At 39.0% G+C, this 24,057-nt stretch overlaps 2 protein-coding genes across 3 annotated transcripts in view; one reads left to right on the top strand and one right to left on the bottom strand.

Annotated features, from left to right (window-relative positions):
• Window positions 1-930: 930 nt before the first annotated feature.
• On the top strand, window positions 931-23,922 carry ttc3 (tetratricopeptide repeat domain 3). Of its 2 annotated transcripts, none has more exons than XM_041050915.1 (46): window positions 931-1,037; window positions 2,780-2,850; window positions 2,962-2,995; window positions 3,660-3,819; window positions 3,916-3,997; window positions 4,314-4,367; window positions 4,695-4,827; window positions 5,160-5,245; window positions 5,421-5,515; window positions 6,028-6,090; window positions 6,476-6,530; window positions 6,842-7,004; window positions 7,420-7,447; window positions 7,538-7,637; window positions 8,138-8,168; window positions 8,556-8,616; window positions 8,821-8,908; window positions 9,324-9,476; window positions 9,930-10,010; window positions 10,743-10,852; window positions 10,943-11,069; window positions 11,759-11,881; window positions 11,978-12,079; window positions 12,261-12,353; window positions 12,448-12,512; window positions 13,092-13,228; window positions 13,420-13,740; window positions 13,879-14,154; window positions 14,248-14,291; window positions 14,818-14,874; window positions 14,963-15,042; window positions 15,122-15,277; window positions 15,642-16,254; window positions 16,367-16,435; window positions 16,976-17,125; window positions 17,224-17,363; window positions 18,052-18,120; window positions 18,209-18,305; window positions 18,741-18,844; window positions 18,950-19,034; window positions 19,123-19,224; window positions 19,657-19,880; window positions 21,157-21,271; window positions 21,509-21,640; window positions 22,239-22,331; window positions 23,635-23,922. In XM_041050915.1, exons 2-46 carry the CDS (start codon window positions 2,791-2,793, stop codon window positions 23,743-23,745), a joined length of 5,322 nt encoding a protein of 1,773 aa, XP_040906849.1. In that variant the 5' UTR covers window positions 931-1,037; window positions 2,780-2,790; the 3' UTR covers window positions 23,746-23,922. The 2 variants fall into 2 exon arrangements, with proteins under 2 accessions (XP_040906849.1, XP_040906848.1); XM_041050914.1 differs by having other exon boundaries at window positions 19,654-19,880.
• vps26c (VPS26 endosomal protein sorting factor C) overlaps window positions 21,755-24,057 on the bottom strand; it is a 46,433-nt gene continuing 44,130 nt past the window's right edge. The window contains exon 9 of the mRNA XM_041050917.1: window positions 21,755-22,865. The gene's annotated coding sequence lies outside the window, so the exon portion shown is untranslated. The remainder of the gene's footprint in view (window positions 22,866-24,057) is intronic.

Raw genomic sequence — 24,057 nt, 5'->3', positions numbered from 1 at the left:
TCACATTTCACAACTGTCTTTAACATTGTGCTCTGATCTTTAATAAACCACCATCTCGTTAGTCCTTTTAATCATTTATCTTATTTTCTATCAGTCTGCATGAAAGTGTGCTTCATTCCGCTTTAATTGACCACAGATATGAATATTTTATATTCATGATGGTTGTACACATTAGAAACATCTGTCAGTATAACACAATTCAGCAGCAGCACAAACCACATCCTTCAAAATGACCATAAAGTTGAATCAGCACCTTAATACCTCTTCTCACAACAGTCTCAACACAGACCTTCATAGAGGCTGGATCTATAACGGGACTGTTAGATAGAGCCTGCAACACAACATCAGCTGTATTTTGCTCATAATAGCTTTACACCTAATGACGGAAGCTAAAGGGCTTCTTCAGTATCTCCAATGACTTGTTTTTCTTGTTTAATTGTAAAAAATATTACCTGTCAATTTAAACATCAAATTGAAATGATTTTTGCCATTTTGAAAAGAGCTGACTGATTGTGATTTCTACGGAATAAGTTGTATTTGTACTTTTTTCTTTTACCAAAGATTTGTATTCTGTTCTCACCACCATTTCTGTCACATACACTGTAAAATATAATAAACAATTTCAATTTAAAAATCTCTGCTAACTTAGAAATGAGAATTAACTGGAACTTTCCCAGTTTGATAATAAACTCAACACCTTTGGGTTTTTGACAGCTGGACAAATCAAGACATTTGAAAATATTTGGGTAATAAACTTTATAACAAATGAGCAAAATAAAATAAACTAAAACAATCATGGTCTAAAAACTAGATTCTTACAGTCCCGTCGCATGACAAGGATGCCCACCAGTTGGTGGCGGTATCGCAACCATTCAACAAAAAAATAAAGAAGAAGAAGAAAAACCCGCCCATTCACGTATGCTGACGACACGCGGGGGCTGGGTGCGTGATCAGCGCGTTCGTTTTAACTTCCGCACACTAATATGAACAGGACGAGCAGCTTAAGACAGTAAACTACTGTAAATCTTTGACGTGAGGTGAGTCTTTTGTGATTTAGTGCTGACTTAAGTCTCTTTTTGAACCCGCCAGCATCGAGTGGCTGAAGTGTAATCCTGGCTCGGCTCATGATGGGCTGCGTCGCACGAAAACAAAGTAGGAAGAAAGTGTCGTGGCGTTGTTTAAAACGCATTAAAGTGTGCCACGTTGTGAGGAAATGGCCAAAATAAAGCTTTGGCACTAACCGGGTAGTAGTTGATGCAGTTCCCAGCGGGCTAACCCGGCGCTGTGGGCGTTTGTATGGCAGCATTTTATCACTACGTCTGTGGGCTGTTATGCTAAAATGCTAAGTTGAAGGAGCGGCGTTAGCTACCTTACCTCATTCCCGAGGGAACTGGTTCCGACAAACATTTGCGTTCAGTACTCAAAGTGGTTGCATTTGTTTTAAGAAAAACAATGAGAAAATGTAACAGCCATAGTAATAATTCAATCGCTGTTTGCTGTCTTACGAGTCTTCACGGTGTTGAATCCACATTATAAGTGAAAGTAATCATTTCCAGGTGTATTTATACTCAGAAGTGCGTGTGCGTGTGTGTGTGTTTCTTCCTTCCTTTGCATGAGTAATGCTTCTGTAACGAAACGAAACTAGTGGGACAGTGTTTCGTTTTACCACACATACACACAATTAGGTACAGTTTCGCAATCTGTGATGGTGATTTTTGCGGTTAAAGTACTATATTTAAAAAGTGCTATGTAGTTGTAGGAATTAAAGTTATTTTCTGTAATAGTTGTCATAAGCCACTTTAAAACCATCTGCGCTTCGTGTTGGGGGTTCGTGTGACTTGTTTTGCCTGACCATGATTTGCACTTATGTAAAACAGGAGGAAAAAAGCAGGTCATCACGATGGAAGCAGGGGAACTAGCGAGCCACTGGAACTTGGCTTGAAAAATGAAACGACTCGATCATCAAAATATGATTCACTCGCCTTAAGCATTGTTCATGGTTAAGGCGACTAGGGCTGGACTTTATGAATGGATCATATTTCATATTGTCACTGATGCCTGAAACGCCACATACACACATCTCCGCCCTTTTGATTGTTTTTAAAACCTGGTCATGCAGAACCATAACATAGCGCCTCAGCATAGTTATTCCCTGTTGTGAGCCTGCAGCAGGCCTGCAATTAACAATATATATATTTTTTATTATAATTAACTCTTAATCTGACAGTTGTTTTCTTAGTAAATTGATTAGTTGTGTGCTCAGTAATATGTCCAAAAGATGTGAAAGATATCCTTCCTAATTTTCCAAAGTCCAAGGTGATGTCTTAAAATGCCTCCTTTGGCCTGATAAACAGTCCAAAACCCAAACACAATGAGTTTGCCACCATAGAAGAGAAGGTAAACCAGAGGTTGAATACAGAAAATTTTGACATTTTATTTAAAAAAAAAAAACTCTCAAAATTATCTCAGATTATCAATTATCAAACTAGTTGCAGGTAATTTTTCTGTTGATTGATTAATTGATTAATTAATTGATTAATTGTTGCAGCTCTAGCCTGCAGTGATAAGACTTGTTTACTTCAAAACATAAGATTATATTATTACTGACTGTTGTCTAATGCCGATCGCAGTGATAGACTTTCTTTTTTTAAGCTTTGCTTCATTTAATTGCCAGATATTATGAGAATGAACTTGCATAGACATTGACAGCAATGAAAAGAGGCACGGTGAGTCCCGAGTGTAAAATGGGTTTGAGTGATTTATTGAAGTTTTCTTACAGAGTTGGACAAAATGTCAGATTCAGACTCTGACTCTGACTATGGTGGTGACTGGGAAGACTACAGACAGCGGGTGAGTGTTGTGAGTTATTAATTACTGCTCAAAATAAGATGATTTAGCCAACTTGCTGTTTGTCACTGAAACTTCTTTTTCTTTTTTTTTCTCTCTCTTTTGGCCACTCAGAGAAATGATCCGATGGTTGCCTTCCATCCACCAGGTAAGGAACATTTAAGTCTTAATACACCATACATATGAAAGCAGTGCTGTCCAATGCAAAATTATTATGGTATACATTATATTAATCAAGAATTTTCCAAATAACCTTTAGGCCAAAATCACAATGAGAAAAAAGGGAGAGCTGTGGTCAACTGATGGTAAACTTTGAGCACGCCTTTTAGATAAGAGCTATACAGCAACATCAGACTTAAACGATGGACAAGAAACCAGAAATTCTCTTAGATGAAAGGAAGAACAACTCAATTATTTTATTTTTCAGGTTGTGACATTTTCTGTACAGTACAAACCACACTGAGACAGTTGTCACTGTGGCGTCAGTTATGGACATATTTCTGAAGTTAATTTGCTGTTATAAATAGTGATTAGATAATTGATTGCATTTTGCACAAGATGTTGAAAAACACTGAAATCTCTAAGACGCACTAGTGAGTTCTGATAAAAGATTTGAGTGCATTACTGTGAAAATCTGAACCCTGTCCATTTTTATCTGCCACAACTAGCCATGACTTTCACATCACAATCACTTTTTGCTTGTATTTTAATGTCGAGAAAACTAAATTAATGAATGCTGATATATTCCTTAATTTACAGTCTTTTACTTCTTGGAAAAGAAAAGAAAAACTGCATGTTTTTTGTTTTTTTAGAGGAGGTTTTTGATCAATGGGGCCGTATCCCCGTCGATACCAAAAAAGAAGCTGGACAGCGGATGAAAATTTGTGCCTTCTGGCTTCCCACTCTGCTGCAGCGTGACGAGTCCAGCCCTACCACTTCCTGGGCTTTACAAATAGGTCTGATCGACCCTGTGTAAGTATAATTATAATTTGCATCTGAATCATTTTTTAACCCCCAGCTCTTTCAGTCCTCAGTGTTTGGACTTAGTTTCTAATTGTCTTCCTCTAGGCACACAGAAGTAATAAGTCTGAAGCACCTGCACAGGATAGACATATTGGAAGCAATCTTCAGAGCTTTGGAGAAAGGAAGTGTAAGTTCACTTTGCACTGGTTCATCCCAAAGCTTTTTTTCTGAACACACAACCTACAGTATAGGATTGATTGCACTGTGATAATTTGTGTCAGTGATGCTTTATCCCCATTGGCTGCCTTCTGTAGCAGATCTTGACTGATGCATCGGCATGGCTGATATTACTGGCCTATCTTAGCTTAGACACTGTGTGTTGGTGTTGGCAGATAACAGACAAGCAAAAGAGTAGACTAGAGGGATGTTGACAATCACAACATTGGTACTTTATGACTTTGGAGCTTTTGCTTTTGATCTTAACCACTTTTTCTCTGTTACAGTTGAAAAGGGACCAAACAAAACATGTTTTCTGGATAAGCAACATGTTTAACATGGTAAGTTGAGGAAAAAAGGGATCATGTGTTTTGAACAATGGCAGAGGCATGGCTTCCTTTTCTAGCTTTTGGTCAATAATAATATAACAATAATAATAATGATAATATTGAACATGATTTGTTTATTACCTTTCATGAATATAAAGCAGCTGAGTGTGCTTTACATCAAATTGCATAATGTTTTATTATATTTTTTTTTCCTCAATATAGCAGAATGTCAGTGTCAAAAAATATACAGTTGAATGAATACCTGTGTGTATTGACATGGCCTGTGTAATGGTAAATAGAGATAGTTGACTGCTTCTTTGTTTGTCATCGTACTAACAGCGTACCGCAGAGGTTTTGGAGGATGCATTACTCTGGTTGGAGCGAACAGAGGAACCTGCTATTCGCCATCGCGTCCTAGAGCTTGGCCATGCACACACCTGCTTCACAGCCCTGCACCTTATCTTCACCCAGTGTAAGACACACACGCTACAGTTCACACGGACCGGTCTGCTGCAAAACCATTCAGCAATACACCTCTGACATTTACCCAGCTTTGTTTTATCAGGTCACAAGACATTTCTAGTAATTCATGTAAAGGGAAAACCCAAATACTTGGGCCATTTGTAGATTTCAGAGTCTGTTTTATTTTATAACATTTAAAATAACATTTTTTTAATGTAGTTACATTACTAAATTTATACATGTATTTTACAGCACAGAAATTTGCTGTGTTTGAGTTGTGCCAAACAGTGAAGCCTGTAGAAGTTCTAGGAAAATGATTTCTTCTCTTTTGCTTTCAAACAGTTGCTAAGTACATCCAGGACATGGGAAGCAACTTTGATAAGACAATGAAGGCGCTGATGGCTCGGCCATCCGACTGTCAAGTAGCGGTAAGGCACAACAACTTGATCTACAGACTGTAAGTCTGCCTGGAGTCAGGCACATTATTGACAATGATCTGGGCGGCCTGATTGAGACCTGTGCCAGTTTGAAAATGTATGATTAAATGACCAAATTTCTCATCAAATGTGGCAGCCCTGAACTCATTCCTCGTTCCTCTTTCAGAAAAGTGAAGAAATGAAGAAGAAAGGAAATGAGAACTTTCAGAAACAGCAGTATGAAGATGCTGTGAAGTTTTATTCCCAAGCCATCAAATATTAGTAAGTAATATTTTAATATTTCCTTAAAAGTGTCTTTTTCTTAGACATGAAACTGCATCGTTCTAAATATACTATAAAATATGTTATAAAGAGTCGCAGTTTCTTTATTGTAATCAAAGTCAGCTTTATTATCAATGCTACGTATACCTTATATGTATATCACATACAGAGGATTGAAATTGTGTTTCACTCAGACCCATGGTGCAATAGAAAAATATAAACTACTAATATTAAGTAATGCAGTAAAATATAATGACCCTGTTGTAAATGCCTTTTTTTTAGTTTTTATTGACATATGCCTCTCAGTATAAGATGAAACCACCTGAAACAACAGCCTCAAAAAAAGGCCACAGAGCTGATTTAACTCCTCCCTGATACCGTTGACAAGAATTTGAACACAAATTCCACAAAGAAAGGAGTCATTCCAAGTTTATAGTATTAGATTGTATAGCTGTAATCAACTGGAAAATATGTGAGCTTTTGTAACTGGAATTCATTTCTTCTCCCTCCAGCCCTGACAATCACATAATTTATGGAAACAGAGCCTTGTGCTATATCCGATGTAAGAAATTTCTGTGAGTACCACTTATTCTGGAATATTTTTCATCTGTAAGTAACTGAGCTCTAAGTGTAACAGATCAAAATATGTTTAACATTCAGAAATAGTCATTAGCTGTGGTGATTTACTAAGCAATTGCAAATTGAGAAGAGTGTTTAATAAAAAGAACACATTTATTCATACATAACCATGCGAAACAGTTAACAAAGGTATGACAACGTGTATCCCCTGAGTCTCTGTTATAATGATTACTACATGTGTACTGGATTGTGCTTCAACTTAAAGGAAAAAAAAAGGTTAGCGAACATGCAGGATTATAAATCATTCAGCAGTGGTGTTCATCAAAGGCACAAGGCTTAAGAAATGTTTTAACCCAAACATGAATTTTTGATTTTTTACAGAAAAGCAGTTGGTGATGGAAAACGTGCCACCCTGATTAAACCACTGTGGGCAAAGGTACTCATCTCTTTTATAATCTGGCTATGGTGGTGTGGTATGGATATGCAACAGAGAGACTGGTCCAACATTTATTGCGCAGAAGTTAGGGACGTCCTGCGTCACGCAGCAGTATAAGTGCAGATGCTGATTTTTCATTTTTCTGTACCATAGAGGCAAAGTAATCTGTACAAACACAGTCTTGATGCAGCTGATTCACAGTTTGAACTGTACTCCCTGTTACTGCAGTTGACTCCACATGTACTTCCTGCCCGTCACTGATGGGCAAACAATAGTTATGAGACACAAGTTAATGCTTGGTTTGTTTGCAGGGCCATTATCGCTACTGCGAGGCTTTGTTTTCCTTGGGTGAGGTCAGAATGGCTCTTGAAGCCAACAGTTCAGCCCAGACTCTGTGTAAGGATGACCACGAGGGAATCAAAGACCTAGAACAACAACATCTCAAATTCATCACTGAAATGGAAGAACGCAAAGGTATTTTCCCAGCACTCATGTTCACAGCAGCACCTTAAATCACTTTAGTTTCTTTTTGTTTTTTTCTAAACGTACCTGGCACTAAGACATATTTACACTGGTGTCAGTAAGCAGCCCCTATGCACCACGGTGTCCACATTGTCTCAGCTAAATACAACACAAAAATCAAAGGGGAAAATGGCTAGTGGGGAAAAGTCAAGGTGTAAATAATAAACAACTTCTTGCATGTAATTTTTTTTTCGTGTGGGATTGTTTTTCCACTTTAACTTGAATGTAAAGGTAATGGATCTAACTAAGATGTGATCATAACTTGTTATGTAGGACTAAATAACTAGTTTATCGCTTATTAGGCAAATCATCCCTTGTAGTTTGCTGTCCCTCAAAACTGAGTCGTTTTTTTGTGCTTTGTTTTCAGCTGGACATCCAAAGAGTAAGCATAAAAGGTATGTGTGTGCTACCTAATACACATGGTACAAACAAGATTAATTATCGAAGTTCTGTTGTATTTTTGTAATTCTTTTTTTTTTCTATAGACCTGGCAGCACTAACCGAGCAGATGCAGCAGAGTCACGACAACAGCCTGTAAAATCTTTTCGGGTTGGTGCGGTAACAAGCAAAGCTCCACAGAACAAGGTTGGTAACTCTGTTCATGTTACATTTCCTCAACAGTAATTCAACAGATAGCAGCCACGTTAGACACAAAACACTGGAAGCTGATTTTATTTGTGAAAGATCCCTGATTATTTTCCCAATTAACTGATTAATCATTTGATCGATGAAAACAGTGTAAAATTCCTGTTAAAAAGAGCCCAAAGTGACTTCAACAGCTGTCTTGCTTTTTCAGGTTTTAAGGATTTGACATGTGGGTATTGAAATGGCAAATTAATTGTCATGGAACATGATATCTGAAATTCTTAAACAGAAATGTTTATTTAATGACATCAATATTTGTCATTTCAGTCTCTTTTTTTTCTGGCGTCTTTTTAATTTAGAATAAAAAAAAAACCTTGGTTAGTTTTAGCCCTAGTTTTCTTAGTCTGACTTTTAGAATGTAATTGATTTGTTTACATGAACATGGCCTTGGTTGAAGTTAAATGTAGTTCTGTGTCAGTAATTAACTTCTGTGTTAACAGGTTTCTGAGGTTAAAACGGACAAGCAACCAGGTGAGTTCGTTTTAATGCCTATTGGTGCAGTTGATTAATAATTTTTTTTTTAATCCTGTGCTTAGATCCTCAGCAAAAAAATGCCTGATCTTGTGAATCAGTTCATCCCTCAGTATCAATATCAATGACTGACTCACTTTAGCCAACAAACTGATAATAGATCTGGATGGTACAACATGACCAAGGTAGCTTAGGTTCATGTTTATCATCTGGTACCCAATAGAATCCTTATTCTTGTATGATCAAGTGCTGTGGTCCCATGTAGAATATCAGTATCCTTATTTGGACCTGGGTTGATTATGCTCTGCAGGGACAATGGCCCTTCAGAATTGAAGTGACATTATACAGTGACACTGAAAAACTTCATGCCTAATATTCTTTCCACAGGTAAAAATGAACAGACCGCACAGGTGAAAGGCAATGCTAAAGACTCTAAACCCTCAAAGAGGTTAGTGGAAGGACTTTTGTTATAACCAACTCTTATATAAATTGTGTCACTGCAATCAACTTTGATTCTACGAGGACCCCACAACCACCTTTTGCCCCGGCTCACTGTCCCTTTAATCGTTTCGTGGAGTACAGTGTGGTGTGGCAGCATGTGATTTGGTTGCATTTTGGACTCTATAGCTAATTGATAAATCTATGCTTCCAGTGAGTTGTCGTCAAAGATCAGAAAAGAAGAGTCCAGCACTGCAGCAAAGAAGAAATCAAAGGACAAAAATGGACAGTCTGAAGTTGAGGTAAGGCCCTGCTCATGTGTTGTGTTATGCATGTTGGGAGCTCTGCTTCTGTCACTTGACTAACATGTTATCTTGAGTCTTGAGTGGTGTTAAGACTTGTAAAGCCTTTCCAGTGCAGCATGAAAACGGATATATGTGTGGAGACACACCTAGCATCACAGAGCCTGGAGCGTCACCTCACTGAAGCTGTTGTTTGTCTTGGAATCTAAAAGAGTCGATCAAGAGTTGTGGTGTCAATATTTCACACATTTGCAGGATGAATGTAGCCACACCTTTGTTATTCACTGTATTGATAGCCCGTGTTTAGCAACATCTTAACTTTTAGCATTTATAAACTATAGATATTGGAGCTTCTAAGCCATAAAGGTATCATTGAATGAAATGGCTGACCTGCTGTGGTGTGTGCTCTGTTCAGAACCAGAAAGAGGCCAACAGTAAAGCAAGTGTGGTCAAAGAGTTGAGATCCATGGTACAGGACGCCCATACTGCTCTGGCTGACCTCCGCAGCCGCAACGCAGAGCAGGCCTTCAGCCAGGCACTGGCCATACTGGAAACCAGCTCACCCAAGGTAATCATACCACCGATAGGGCTTCATGCTGTTGTACAACTTATGAGCAAAAATGCCCGGCATTTTGCAAGCAGATTCAGAAACTCAACATGTGCACAACTTGACTGTGTTGTGCAGAATATAAATATGCGTGATTGTGCTTTTAAGTTTGTCTACAAATGTAAATTGAGCTTTATTAATCTCAGTCTACACTGGGCTGCAGATTTGTGGTGCTGTGTATTCAGGTTTGTCCACTCTGCACCACCTAGACTGCGGTATTACTTTGTAGAGATAACATATGTAACATTACTGGTTTATATTCAGCTGTGGACGTTTTGTTGCAAGTCATCTGCACTCTCTCCCCACATTTCCTGCCAGTCTTCACCATCAGCTGTCAAATTCAGACAAAAAAATGCCTCAAACTTTGTGAAAAACTTTTAACTGTGATGTTGTTTTCATTATATACATTCTCAGGAACTTGGACTTTCCACAGTGGATCAACTGTTGCTACTGTATGGCCGTGCAACCGCCCTGACAGAAATCGGCCAACCTGAGGTAAGTCGTAGATCGGCGTGTTGTCCCTGAATGGCAACAGCAATCAGTTACAACTTTTGAAAATGGGAAATTCTCCTCTCCATATCTTTTGTACAATATTTGCACAGATTACTGACATGTTTGTCTCTCAAATCTTTATGACATGGACTTCATATTTATACTATATTAATGTGCAGATGTGTGACAGCTGTAAGCTTTATCAGTAACTGCACCTTCATTTATGCTGTGCTGATAGGGAAGGTTGTTGAAAACATATTGACATTGTAGAGCCGCCTCTACCTCAGTCACCATGGTTGTGTTTGCAGTCCATTTAACCCTTTAAAACAGTCGGTGTATAACCAAAAAACTAGTGATGTTGAAGTGATGGTGAAGTTTTTTTTTTTCCCCCTTTTTGTCCTGGTCTCATACCTTTAAAATGAGGTCTCTGCTGATTCCAAGTCTGATCAGATCAGAGATTTATATTTACCCTAATGCTGATTAATTATGTATCTGACACTTTTTTATAACAGCTGCAGCGTTCTAAATTTGGGACACCTTATTTTTCATGAGCTACTTTATCTCAGTGCTAAGTTGAGAAGCTTAAATTATTTAGTTTGTTGCTTCAGTTTGAGGTGGTGTTACATGGACAGGAGGATTTGAGCATTTAAATTATATGCAAAAAATTATATTAGAAATTGTATGTGAAGTTCCTGTGTTTGGTCTTTACATGTGTGGCTGCTTTGTGAAACACAGGAACTTGCAGAAGCACAAAAACTCATGAAGAAGATCAAATCATTTGAGGAGAGGACCTTTCAGTGTCTGGTTTACTACGCCATCGGGAGGGTGTATCTCAAAGAGAACAGGTACATTAGACTCTAGTCTTAAAAGTTTTATGTCACAGATTCACACCTTTGGCAGTTTCAAACTGTACAACGTATGTGTCTCCTCTGCAGGTTTGCACTTGCTCTGCAGCAGTTTTCAGATTCCCTCCAGATGGTCAAGAATCAAATAACACCCGGTAAACTCACTTGGCCTTTAACAAGAGAGATCGTCAAAGAAACACAACCAGACTATTTCAAGGTATGTTGTCATTGTAGGTTTGTGTTGATTTCTGACAAACAACTTAATAGTGCTTGAACACAGGACTATATGCAGTGTCCTTAAGGATTTTTACCTCCTCTCTGCTAATTACACTAAATTTAAGGACTTTTTTTTCACACTGACTAACAGAACACAATGTTCACAACAAACAGTTAAGTCAAACAGTAATTTAGATGTTAGATGGCGACATGGTCTTGAAACACAACAGGATGGGGCACGAGAAACAACTCCTGAGTCGTCTGGGTCTCGTTATAAAATATATCATTAAAACAAAAGAAAATTTCAGTCAAATCCATGATGGTTAAGTTCAAAGTAATCAGAACGAGGACTCAAAACTGGACTGAATATGGTTTTCACAGTGAAAATCACACATGACCTCTCACCTGGTTTTCTCTGTTGATCAGTGTGGAAAAAGTTGTAATTAGATCCGCCGCGGTTCAGTATTATAAAATAAAATATAACAAAGTTCCAGGACAATAAATATCTTTTTATTGGCCCTGTATATATTTAAATATCAGTGAAAACTGACACACTATGTCTGAGCAAGTAAAAGTACTTACTGTATTTATAGCTTATGTTTTACTTCACATTTTTGTCTTAGAACATGTGATTATAGATTAGAAATCTCTCATCCTCAGTTTGTCTTACTTTTGTAATTGTCTTTGTAGGAAATTCTGGAGAGTGCTATAGAGTTGTGCAAATTTCCTCCTATTCCTGACGCCATTTGTCGACATGAGAAATGCCATGGCCACTTGAAAAGTGAAATCTACTTCACTGACCCAGATTTTAAGGTAAATGGGGGGCAGTGATACACAGCTAGACAGTGCTTTGGAATTCAAATATGAAAAGCATGGATGAGTTGTAACGGTGCATTCTTCTTCACGTAGGGCTTCATTCAAATAAGCTGCTGTCAGAGCTGCACTGTTGAATACCACATCACCTGTTGGAAGACCCTCAAGACATCAACCTTCTTTGAAAAGAACGAAAAGGTACGTTGAGATTCCACAACAGCATTTTAAGGTCAATCTCTATGGGTTTCCAGGATATTTTTATCTTTTATATTATTATCACTTTTATTTTTTTCCTCACTGTGCACAGCAGTTCTGTAGCTGTTAACCTCTGCTCCTAGTCTTAATTTGTTTTTCTTTATGTGTTGTTTTTATGTTGCAGGATTTCCTGCAAGAACCATGTTTGACTCCAGACTGCGTCGGCCAGGTCTGTAGTATCAAAATCTTTGGTCCAACAGGCCTGGTGAAATGTAAGGTAAGATAATTCTCTGGAGGTGAGGTGAACTTTTAGAGCCACTGTCCTCATAGATGACAGGATTAGTGTTGACCTGATTTCTTTCTCTTTTCAGTTTGAAGCTACCATTCCCAAACCGCAGACTTCTAAGAAGCCAAAAGTGAATCAGAGGTGTACAAGGTGAGGCTGCAGTCAAATACAGTTCATGCTGCTGACTCACTGTGGCTTTTCTTCAGTACCAGTCCTGCAGTTTATCGCTGCAGGACTGGTACTGTGATAACATTAACTTTGAAAAGAATTTTCTTATTGAGGACAGTTTCGCACTTAATCAGTTCTTAATCTGCCATTTCTGTATTATTGTTATCAATAGTACGATTCTGTAAACTAATGAATTGACTTTCCAGCCTGGTGCTTCTACAAGCTTAATCACAGTTGCATCTCATATGCTGACTACAAATATTATCATATTTTAGTTGATTGATTATAGATAACCAGTCAATAGTTAGTTTTGGTGCCCTGGGTTTTGCCTCTCAGGCTATAGATTTTCCTACACATCAGATTTGTGGTGCTTAAGCAACTCTGTAGACACCTCATGGTGGCAAAGTCCAAAAACAAAAAAAATAAAAACAATGGGTTAGTGAAGGCCCAGGCTCATTCTCAGTTATTAATTAGTCGTGTTTCTGAATAATTAAAAAGCAGTCTAACTGCCTCTCTTTTCATTGTTATTATTATTATTTAATAATTGTATTTTATTTTCAGTCTGAAGAAATTAAAGTCAAAGGAAGAGCGCAAGCTCAAGAGGAAGCAGCATAAGCAGTCATTTCAAGATAAGCAGACGCTCAACGATGAGATTCTGCAGAAGAAAGAAGACTCTGCATCTCAGAGTCAACAGAAAGGTACAGCTCCTGACTTTGTCACAACTGTGCAGGATTTATGACCTCTTCATTTAGAAGAGGTCATTCTCCCAAATGCTGAGCTCAGTCAGGAGAACTGAAATCTCCATTCTCCTTAGTTGACTTAATACATGTATAACAAGTATCCATCTGTCTTTTCATTTTATTTTTGTCACGTTTCCTTGGTTTTTCAGTCTGGTTGCTGTACCGAGATCGAGTTCTGCTGCAGATCAGCCAGAACTTGGAGCTTCTGAGAGAGGAGAAGGGCCTCCAGGTGTCGGCCCTGGCCAGCACCTTGAAGCCCTGGCTGGAGCTGGACTCATCGAGGGGGAACCAGATAGCTGCGAGGATGCTGAACTGGCAGCAGGAGTCGCTGGAGACGCTTGGTCAGGCTGTTGAGCTCCTACTGGAGAGGAAGAACCGGGTTTGGGCTCGTGTCCTGATCGAACTGCTCAGTAGCTGTCTGGACGTAAACCCCAAACTCAACAGCTGGGCGTGTCGGCTCAACAATGCAGGTCAGAAAATATCTGAATTTTATAAATAGGCCACACTAAAAGAGCATTTACACACAGAAGTCATTCAAAAATTGTGGTCTTCAACATTAGTGCCAGGTTGTGAAGTCTGACCAACTGTTTTCTGTTCTCTCTCTTTAGGCCTGAACGCTGCTAAATCCTTCATTGAGCGCTACGCAGGACGCTTGGAGCAGCTGGACCTGGCTCTTCTTCTCAACTTTGGCCCATTGCAGGAGATGATTATATCAAAGCTTGGTACAAGGCCGGAGGTTTTTTCAAGCATTGGCTTGACAGTGACTGAATACCTAAAACAGGCACCGCTACATGACATGAGACTCTTTATCTGGACTCTGGAGGAGCATAGAGATGAGTATGTCTCCTGCCACACTATTCTGGATGAGTATTTTGATATGATGGGTAAGTATATTTAACCTGATTTGAAGGCCTGTTCATTTTCTGCTGGATTTTGCTCTGGCTTTATGATTTAACTTCCAATTTGGTGTTTTTCAGATGGACATTGTTCAGTCTTAAAAAAGTCTGATGACAATGAAAATGTAAGTCTTCAGAAAACTAATTTCTAATTTCTTTCTATTTTTTTCCCTGGGTTTATATGACACAGGATAGAAGTTGGTGGCCACATAAACAAAACCTAAAGGAATAGTTTGACATTAAGGGAAATATGCTTATTTGCTTTCTTGTTACACAAAGGGGTGGATAGAAAATTGATTTGTTTAAGAATCATTATTCTTATCTTCCACCATTCTGAATTGATGTACAAAAGCCAAAAATCAATGTGTGATAATGTCAGTTAATAACATTGTCTTGATGACACAAAAAAGAAACTCAAATGTGCTAAAAAAGGTGCAGTACATATCTCCCTGTAACACCACAACTTTTTGCTGCCTTGTTAAATAGGTGTATTTATTTTTATAATAATTTATTTATTTATTTTTAGAATAATTTCCCTAAATGTTGAACTATTCCTTTAATATGATTTAACCATAGTAAATGAAGCATTGAGCAGACATCACTAAATTTGAGTTTCAGAGTTAATTCTCATTCCGTTTGTTTTCATTTCAGAATTCTCCTATGAAGACTAAGAATCGAGGCCGGAAAAAGAAACAGAGAGAACCAAAGGTCAGAATTTACATTGGTAGTTGTTGCTTATATCTGAATATGGATATGTAGCATCGCTCTGAAGTGTTTCCTGTCTTCTTCCTCTCAGGGTGTTATTGTTTTGTCTGGGAGGAGAGGTGTAACTCCAAGGGACGAGTGGGACCAAGACTTTTTTGAAGATGACTCTTTGTAAGTTGCCTTTTCCACATGGACTCACGCATTGTATTGTAACTGTAACTTTTCATAACATTGAGCTCTCTGTCGACAGATCATTCCTTCACCCCGCTGAGCCATTCAGTGTACCCGGTCACCTTCGAGAGCAACTCGCCGATTTTGAGAACCAGTTCCACGGCACCAGAAACAGAGGTCACTTTAAAAAGATTTTGGACAACCACCCTGACCCAACGAAAGAGAGCTTGTATGAGTAAGTGCAGGCTACAGTTCCATGTATAGATACAAAATAATAATATTGGTCCAAGGCAATTTTTCCCAGGTGAAATGTTGGCAAAGTATTAAGGTATGGGGAAAAAAGGATACTGGCCAAGCCTAGTAACCACTGCTCTGGACAGGTGAGACTGCCCTGATCCAGCTGATGTGACACAACATTCTCCACAGTTTGCTTGAGAGCACTTGTAAGCAGTATTCAGACAGCAAATTAAAAAAAAAAACACAGTAACTGTTGACTGTAGTGTTCGTCTGCCCCTGGTGTGTTTATCATCACTCTGTTTTGTGTATTTTATACTCCATTCATACATCTGAACATTTGGATTATCTTTCTGCTGCTGCAGCTACTTTGCCCAGATCTTGGAGGAGCATGGTCCCCTGGTTGCTGAGGACCCCCTGCTGGTGGGTGAGCTGGAAAATTTCCCACCCATGGCTCAGCTGAAGATCCAAGAAGCAGGCGGTTTTGAGTCCTTCCTCCTGGAGTCCCTTCGCTTCATAAAGATGGGGAGGTGCATCGGCCTGGCTAAACATGCCGTCAGCCTGCAGCAGGCTGGACATGGAGCCAGCCTAGATGACCTTGATGTCATAGTGGATCCTGACACAGACTCTCCATCTACTGATTTGCATGAATCTGGTTTCCCCAACTATCTGGACAATTTTTCATGTGCACAGAATGAAATCTATCCCATCCTCCCAAATCCTTATGCATATGCTTTCCAGCCAGATAGTGGACTTACCACCTCTGTAGGCAGTATCACAGTGAATGATCCCTTCACCCACTGGAGTAACGGTGATGATCAACAGGAGTCGCCTTACTTTTTCAGTAATGACAACTGGGATTTGGATCTAAATGTCAGTGAGCCTGATGTCGGAGCTTGGGAAATGGATCCGTCTTCAGGTGGAGTCGCTTCATTGACGACTGAGGAAAGCGTTTTGAAGAAACATGCAGAAGTTCAGGTTGGTTCAGGTCACCAGATTTTTGAATAAACTAGATGGAATACATAAACATGTGAATGCATACCGTATTTCGTATAAGTTTTAATTGCTTTTTTTCCTTCCATTCTTTTAGACATGTCCGGAGCCCATGAGCAGTGTCACTGTGAATACAGAGCTTCATGAGCGTTTTGAGAGCTGCCAGGTGAGTTCATCTGTAACTGTTAAAGTATAGCCACATATCCAATTCTGTTTTTTTTTTTTGGGGGGGGGGTTAAAAAATCCAGTGCCAGTAGTAACATTAACCAAGAATTTAGAGACAGATTCCTTACATTTTTACATTTTTATGTTTTTTTTTTCTATAGTAGGGCATTTTACTATAGTACAGGAAATTTCAGTAGTAAAATCAACTTGTCAGTAGCCTCTGGAAGACAAACCATGTAGTGGGGAGTGTGTTTCCATTCCGTGTAGTAGACGTGAAGAAGATGAAAACATCAGATCTGTATGAAGTGTTGAGGAGACTGCAATGTTCCTCAAATTAATACTTGAAGCAGACATAAATTTCATATTTCCATCATATTTTCTACATTTGGATTCTGGGATTGTTTGGAGAGTGGGTTGTTCTGCAGGAACATCTGTGTCCTCCGATACATCAGCCCATATGCTGGTCTGACTGATTTATCGGTCTAGCTATATGTTTCAGTTATTTTGTTGTTGACCCTTTTGGCCTTCTTTATTTGTCCAGGGTGACATGATCAAAAAGGAAAAGAGCAACAGGATGTTGGAGCAGCAGATCGAGGAAATGGTGGACGGCTGTGACAAAGTCAACATAAAGCACAAAGAAGACATTGCCTCCCTGGAGGAAGACATACAGAAGATCAATGCCAACATACAAGTAGGTCCAGACCCGGTTATAATTACAGTGAATTTATAAGTGATGATTTTAATCTGAATGGCTGAATTGTTTGTTGTTGGTTGTTTTCTCTTTGCAAGGTGACCAACAAAGAGCTGACACTGTTCCAGCAGAAGCTGGAAGAGGAGGTGAAGAAAGACCAGAAGGAGAAGAAAGCCAACCAGGAAGCGCTGAAGTCCCTCAAGCTGGAGATCGAACAGCTGGCGGAGGAACATGGGAGGTAAGACAGAAACATTTCCTGCATCTGTTTATTCAAACGTCTCAGGTGGCAGCTTGAACACGAAATAAATGTTCTCTGGTGTAGTTTACTCCCTGTAGTGGCTGGTCTTATGTTATTGAGTCACAAGTGTTTGCACAGATGTCACATCTTGTTGCTCTTTGAATTTCTATTTGAAATAAAGGTAGAGTTGTACATTTTACACAGCATCACCTACTTTCACCACCCATCTTCACATGTATGTCTAACATTAAGGTAAAAGAGTAAGAGGATAAAACAAATTAAGGAGGAGAACATAAAAAAAACAAAGAGGGGAAAAGTGGGGATGCATAGTTTATCAGAGTAAAAAAAAAAGTCTGAACATATAATCATATAATAGCATTAGAGTGGTTTAAGTTTAACTAAGGGAAATGAATGCAAATTAATGTGATACATGCTCAGTCTAAGATTCCCAGCAATCAGACTTTTCTTGTACAAGTCTTAAAGTCAGTTTCTGTTTTAAAAAATATCATGAAACAAATTAATTCAGACCTTTTTTAAATGCTTTTTTAAAAACTTGCAATTAACAACAGTAATTAATTAAAACATATTAATTTTCAGAACTCTTCATAGTACCTGGTGTCTTACCCAAATACCATTGATTGATTGATAATTATTTTTTAAATTACAGTTTTTTTTTCTTTTTTCTTAGTTTGACCCGAAACATCCAAGAGAAGAAAGCCAGCTTTGAGGCAAAGTTGCAGGATTTCCTGGAGCTGGGGTAAGTAGTGATAGAACGGTGATAGTGAAGCACAAACTAAAACCCTCCCTGGTTTTATTTGTTCACTTCTTTTTCATTGTTCCTCCAGCAACCAGTCAGCCGCTGAGAAGATGAGTCTGGAAGATGAGATCAAGCGCTGTAAAGCCTTGTTTACCTCGGCTAAGAGGAGGTCCCACATAGCTCAGGTAGGTCCTACTTCTTGACCCCAAACAGTCACATTTTAATGGTTTACTTCTTGTCATAAAAGACTGTTTGTTTTTTCAACTCTTAAAAACAATGCTCACAATACCAAATCTTCATTCAGTCATTGCAAATGTCCTTCCCCTCCTTTCCATACAGGTATATAAACAGAATATATTTTTGCACAGAATGTGGAGAATTGTTTCTGCCAATCATTGGAAGTACGTTAGGGAAGAGATTTCTTCATGCCCAGTATGAACAGGAGCGTTTCAGTGCACAGTTCTGTGCAAAAATAATGCCATGAATAGATTTTATTTATGAATTAACATCATACAAAGTGGAGTAAACGTAATACATATATGGACATCTGAGTATTGTTTTAAGACAGACGGGAAAAATTGTGAACTTTTCCTTTAACCCTGCTTGGTTTGCTCCTCAAGTTGTCCTTAGTGGAGAGCAGCCGGGATCAGGGTTTATCCGGCCTCTACAAAGAGCTGACCGACGCCAAGGCTTTGCTGAGCAAACTGGATGAAGCAGTACACAGGTAAGACAAGTGAAACTATGGCTGTGGATCAGTCTGGCTAACAGGATGGACTAAACATAGACCAGATGGTGTCAGACTTATGTGTAGTGTCCTTCTTCTTTCCAGATACCCAAACCAAGACCTGGAAACCACCAGAAACAGCTGGAGAACCAATGTCCAAGAAATAGAAAATAAAATCTCTGCTGCTGAGGTAAATGAATCCATTGCCAAAATGTTTTTTTTAGATAAGAATATTCAATTTCAGAATACGACATGACTTGTCTTTACATGGTCCACAGGCACAGTACCAGGAGCAGATCGATCAAGCAAAGAACGGCAGAAGAGTCAGTGAGTTGCCTCCAGTCAGCATCAACAACCAGGCTGAGCCTCCAGCACAACAGGTAATACTTCCCAGCAGATCAGCCACACCAGTATTTATTTACTGTTTTTAAAATCACTGTAAATGGATGCCTTTTATTTGTTTTTGGTGACTGGAAAAAAGCAATTTGAAGACATTATTTTGGACTAGATGAAAGTCTCACCTCTGGCTGACGAACAGCTTAAAGAGCAGCAGCAGTTCAGTGTTTCCACTAACAGTTCATAACTACTCACTATGGATGTTGAAACTTTTCAATAGCATGAATTGAAGTCACAGAGTGAACATAATGTAATGAAAACTAAAATCAGGTCAATTTAACTAACGTGACATTGAACTGGTGAAAGTCCTCATCATCATCTGCAAAGAAAAAAAAAGTTATTTACTTGTATTTACTAATTAAAGGTATAAAAGTGTACAAATGTAAACGGCTTCCTCTTCTGTGTGAATTTAGCAGCTCTCTGCAGCAGCCAAAGAGTTTACTTCTCAGTCTTCAGCCCAGGCGTCGCACAGCAGCCCCCCGCCCATCCAGCAGGCTGCGGCCCCGTCTGCAGCTGAGGTGCTGGCCGGTCCGGCTCAGACACTGCACAAACCTCCAGGCAGGACACTGGAGCCTCCGCACATCACCGTGTTTGAGAAAGCCATGGAGCGCCTGTCCACCATTTTCCCCGACTATACAAGGTAACACTGGACCACTGATGCAAAGGGATCCGTATCAAGATTATGTGTTTGTATTTGGAAAAATCGGAGATGTAACGTAGCAAATATCGAAATCATTTAATGACCTTAAAAATCCACATCAGTTTCATTTACAGGTGGGTTTCACGTGACGTCATGATGCAGTGGCGCGAGGGCGCCAAATTCAGACGGAGGGCAGGAAGTGTTTCAGCCGATAGCTGACCGACACACTGAGAATCTACCGTGTGGGAAAATGCCACATGCCTATGTTTTGTGTAGTTTACCGGTGCTCAAATCGTTCCAATAGAGAAAAAGAAAAAAGCTATTATAGGGTACCAAATGTAGTCACCCACAAAGGTGAGCAATATAAAAAACTTACAGAACAACGCCGTAAAAGGTGGATCTTAAACCTACGTCTGTGGTCGGGAGGAGCAGTCTGCTAATGCCCGTGTCTGCATTGACCACTTTGTCAAAGGTGTGTTAGCTAGCTAACGGTTTTTGTGGCTGTGTTTATATCATTAGGTTGTCGCTTAATGCTGACTTACATAGTAATAATTATTAAGTTGCCGGTAGTCTAATATGGACCTCAATGGGACTTTTTAGGCTGCCCTAGCATTTTAGGGGACGTTGACTCAGTAGTCCAAATGCTATTTCGCTGTCATGTCATACATTAGTATTTCTATGTAATTGACAAATAAACCCCCTTGTATCCCTGTAAGATGTGTTTGTTGACATCATAGTCGCTATTGCTAGCTGCTAGCTATACATTACAAGTATAAGAATAAACACTCACCCTGGCGAAGACCAAACGATAATCATCTCGTCCAGACTTTTGTAGGCGTTCATTTGCTGTTTCGTATAATAAGAGGTCTGAAGTACGAGATAATTGGTGATCTCAACAGCCTCGATTGTCGGCAAATCTTTAACGTCCGTTGAAAACTTGCTCATCTTCATGAGGTACGGATCACGTCCAACATATTGTTTGATTAATTTTGTGTATCTCCATCTCGACACAGGATCTAAACTCGTACAACACGAACTGCCTGCTAATATTTCCTCCATTGGCTTTGACATTTAACTTACTTCCTGCCCTCCATGTGAAATCGCTGTGCCTATATGCGTCATCATGATCATGTGACTGAAACCCAGCTATTTACATTATAACATCATGTGGACTACAATGAATGGAAATAAACAAAATTAGGAAACATCATAGTACTGAGAGTTTGAACTTAAAGAGAACAAATGTGGATAATCAATTTACTGTGTGTGTGTTCAGGTTAGACTTGATGAAGTTTGTTCAGGAGTTCCGTTCATGCAGCGGTGGAACCCTCAACAACATGGCGTTGCAGGATGTGGTTGGTGGAGTGACCCAGCTGATCCTGGACCATCAGGTAGGTGTGGTTTTGTAAACGTGAAACAGATCTACAGAGCCAGTCCCAAATGGACCTGAGGTTAATTAGACCCAATTCAAAATGTAGTGAACTTGGATTCACACCCTCCATCTGGCTTGACACCCCACGTGATCAGAGCTGAAAGTCTGGCATGGATTCAGGGTTTAGTATTGACAGCCTACTCATTGTCACTTGGAAATATTTGTGTTGATTTTTTTTCTTGTTTTATCGTCTCAGGAGAAGCTTGATTCCGTCAAATCCAGCATTGTGGGACGTGGGAGTCCAGCTCAGTGTGCTACTCCGCCTTTGGTAACCCCAGCGCCCGTCTGGCAGCCAGTCGGATCCCACAGAGCCACACATTCCAGTGCAGTAAGTCCAGAATTTTTCATCAGTACAAACTGCACTGGCATTATTCACATGGTTTGACTTGAGGCAACAAAAACTATTATTTGATGCAAAGCAATACACAGTCCACCTTATTAATGTCAAATTTTATTTAGAGAGCACAGAGCTATACAATGTAAATGAAAGAAAGAGGCAACAACAATACTGAGATTTAAAAAAAAAAAAAAAAAAGATGAAATACAGAATAGAAAGGCCCACAATTTAAGAAATGAGTTGGTAAGACCAAAGTTTGTTTTGGAGTAAATGCAAAAATGATTGGTATGCTAACAAGCTAATATAGTAATAGTTGTAATTTTTTTTTCTCTGTTCACCATCTGAATTTAGTGTGTTAGCTTGCTAACATTTTCTAATTCACACAAAACAGCTGAGGCTGATGGGAATGTCATTAGCTTTGCAGATTTTTGGTCATGAACCAAAGTACTGGACAAATAACAACTCTGACCTGACGATGGCGCTAAAAGATACTGCTAGTGTGACTAAAAACAGAACTTCCCACGGGGATAAATGAGGCGCTCAGAGCTGACTGTATGTGTGTGTGTGTCTCTCTGTGTCTTGACTGCAGCTCAACGTGGAGGATCCCTGCATCATCTGTCATGATGACATGAGTCCAGACGACATCTGCGTGCTGGAGTGCAGACACAGCTTCCACAAAGAGGTGAGCAAAGAATCAAAGGGTACTGTACTGGTGTTTAAATGGGACCAGCAGGGAAGGATTTTCTTAACTCCTCTTCCAGTTATTCTTAAAGTTGGAACAGTGTGAAATGAGCCGAAATCAGAAAAACTTCTGAACTCCCTGTACATGTAATCTTCTGGTGCTTGAACAACAAATACTCAACCAAAACAGGATTTTTTTTTTTTTTGACTTGTTACAGAAAATTAGTGCAACAGACAGAAGAAATGCTTTCTCTAATTATTAAAAAAAAAGCTTAAAGAAATACATATTAAACAGCTTTACAATTTATTTACCTCTGACAGGATTTCTCTGTCATCAGTTAACGGGCAGCTCATTCATGATGTTGAGCTGCAGAGTAAATCAGGCTTTTATATATACATCCACATTAAGCTAATTTTTTTGACACTGGTGTAGAGACATCTGTCCACAGTGAAACATCAGAACAGCAGCAAATCTCTTCTTCTTTGCCCCTTTTCTCAGTTGGCAAACAACTAAATGGTGCATCATAGTCAGCATCTGAGAAGGAGTAGGACAGACAGTTTAGTTTTTCTTGTTTACATATTATTTTGACCAGTGTATATGTTGATTTAAAATCAGTCATCACTGGACAGGTTAGGAACGAAATAAAGTTGTTCTTAACTTCCCGAGGAGGGATCAATAAAGTCATTAAAATTATAAATTAAATTAAATTAAATTAAGTGGCGAATAGCCCTAACACTCACTCTCAGCGTATGCTAAAGTTATAAGATTTATTCACTTCCTCTTTTAACTGAGGCCTGAAACAGAGAAAATAACGTGTTTTTAGATTTAAGTGGCTTAATGTGGACATACTTTTTTTAAAAAAGGTGCCCTGTGGAGCTTTCTTATAAACAAACAAATCTGTTTACCTTCAGTGTTACCATGAGCTCTTAGAAAATGACTTTTTTTAAATTAATATTTTATATTACATTGTTTACTAATGCTAGAAAAAAAATTTTTTTTCAAATAATTAGAGCTTTTACTTAAATGATGTGCAACTCCACAGGGTACCTTTTTAAACCACAGTCTTTCAGCTGATCCTGTACAAGCTTGTGAAAAAGATATAAGCAGGACTTGACTAAAGCTCAATGCAAATCCCCTCAGAATAAACACTAAGCAAATGAATACAGACCAAATGGATGTTAATGAAACAAATTAAATCATTCCAGTTTCTAACAGAACACGTTATAATACCAAGTCATAGATTTGATGTATGGATGGTGACTGCTGCTGGTTTTAACGTGCAGCACATGTTGTTTGTGTTCAGTGCATCACGCCGTGGCTGAAGGAGCGGAGCACCTGTCCCACCTGCAGAGATCACGCCTTGCTGCCTGAAGATTTCCCTGTGCTGCCTGGCAGGAGACGCCAAGCCCCATAATGTCTTAACCCTGGTCAGCCTTCACTACCTAAATGTTCGCTTTTATGTTTATTATGTTATTTTACGAATCACTTCATTAAAATCTAAAAACGCGATTCATGTTTTTATATTATCAAAATTTTGATGGGAGACACCACATCACACACTTTAAAGAAATAAAACTGTTGTGTGTTCGAACTCTCTTTGTTGTACGTTCATCTGTTACATCTCAGATGGTAAAGTCTTGGTTTGGAAAATTCTTTCCCATCAACCTACAGCCTGAAAATCCTGTGGTACAATCTCTTAAATGAGTTGTAATGTCACTGAAATATC

Source organism: Toxotes jaculatrix, chromosome 12 (genome assembly GCF_017976425.1).
Source record: "Toxotes jaculatrix isolate fToxJac2 chromosome 12, fToxJac2.pri, whole genome shotgun sequence".
NCBI lineage: Eukaryota > Metazoa > Chordata > Actinopteri > Toxotidae > Toxotes > Toxotes jaculatrix.
Note: the sequence above shows the minus strand (reverse complement) of the source record. Positions and strands in the feature narration are given on the sequence as shown.

Excerpts from the sequence above, each read along its gene's own strand:
- ttc3 (XM_041050914.1), top strand. The coding sequence starts at position 2,791 with ATGTCAGATTCAGACTCTGACTCTGACTATGGTGGTGACTGGGAAGAC. Across the intron at positions 2,996-3,659 it reads GGTTGCCTTCCATCCACCAG|AGGAGGTTTTTGATCAATGG; the intron begins GTAAGGAACATT and ends TTGTTTTTTTAG. Across the intron at positions 19,881-21,156 it reads ATTTTCCCCGACTATACAAG|GTTAGACTTGATGAAGTTTG; the intron begins GTAACACTGGAC and ends GTGTGTGTTCAG.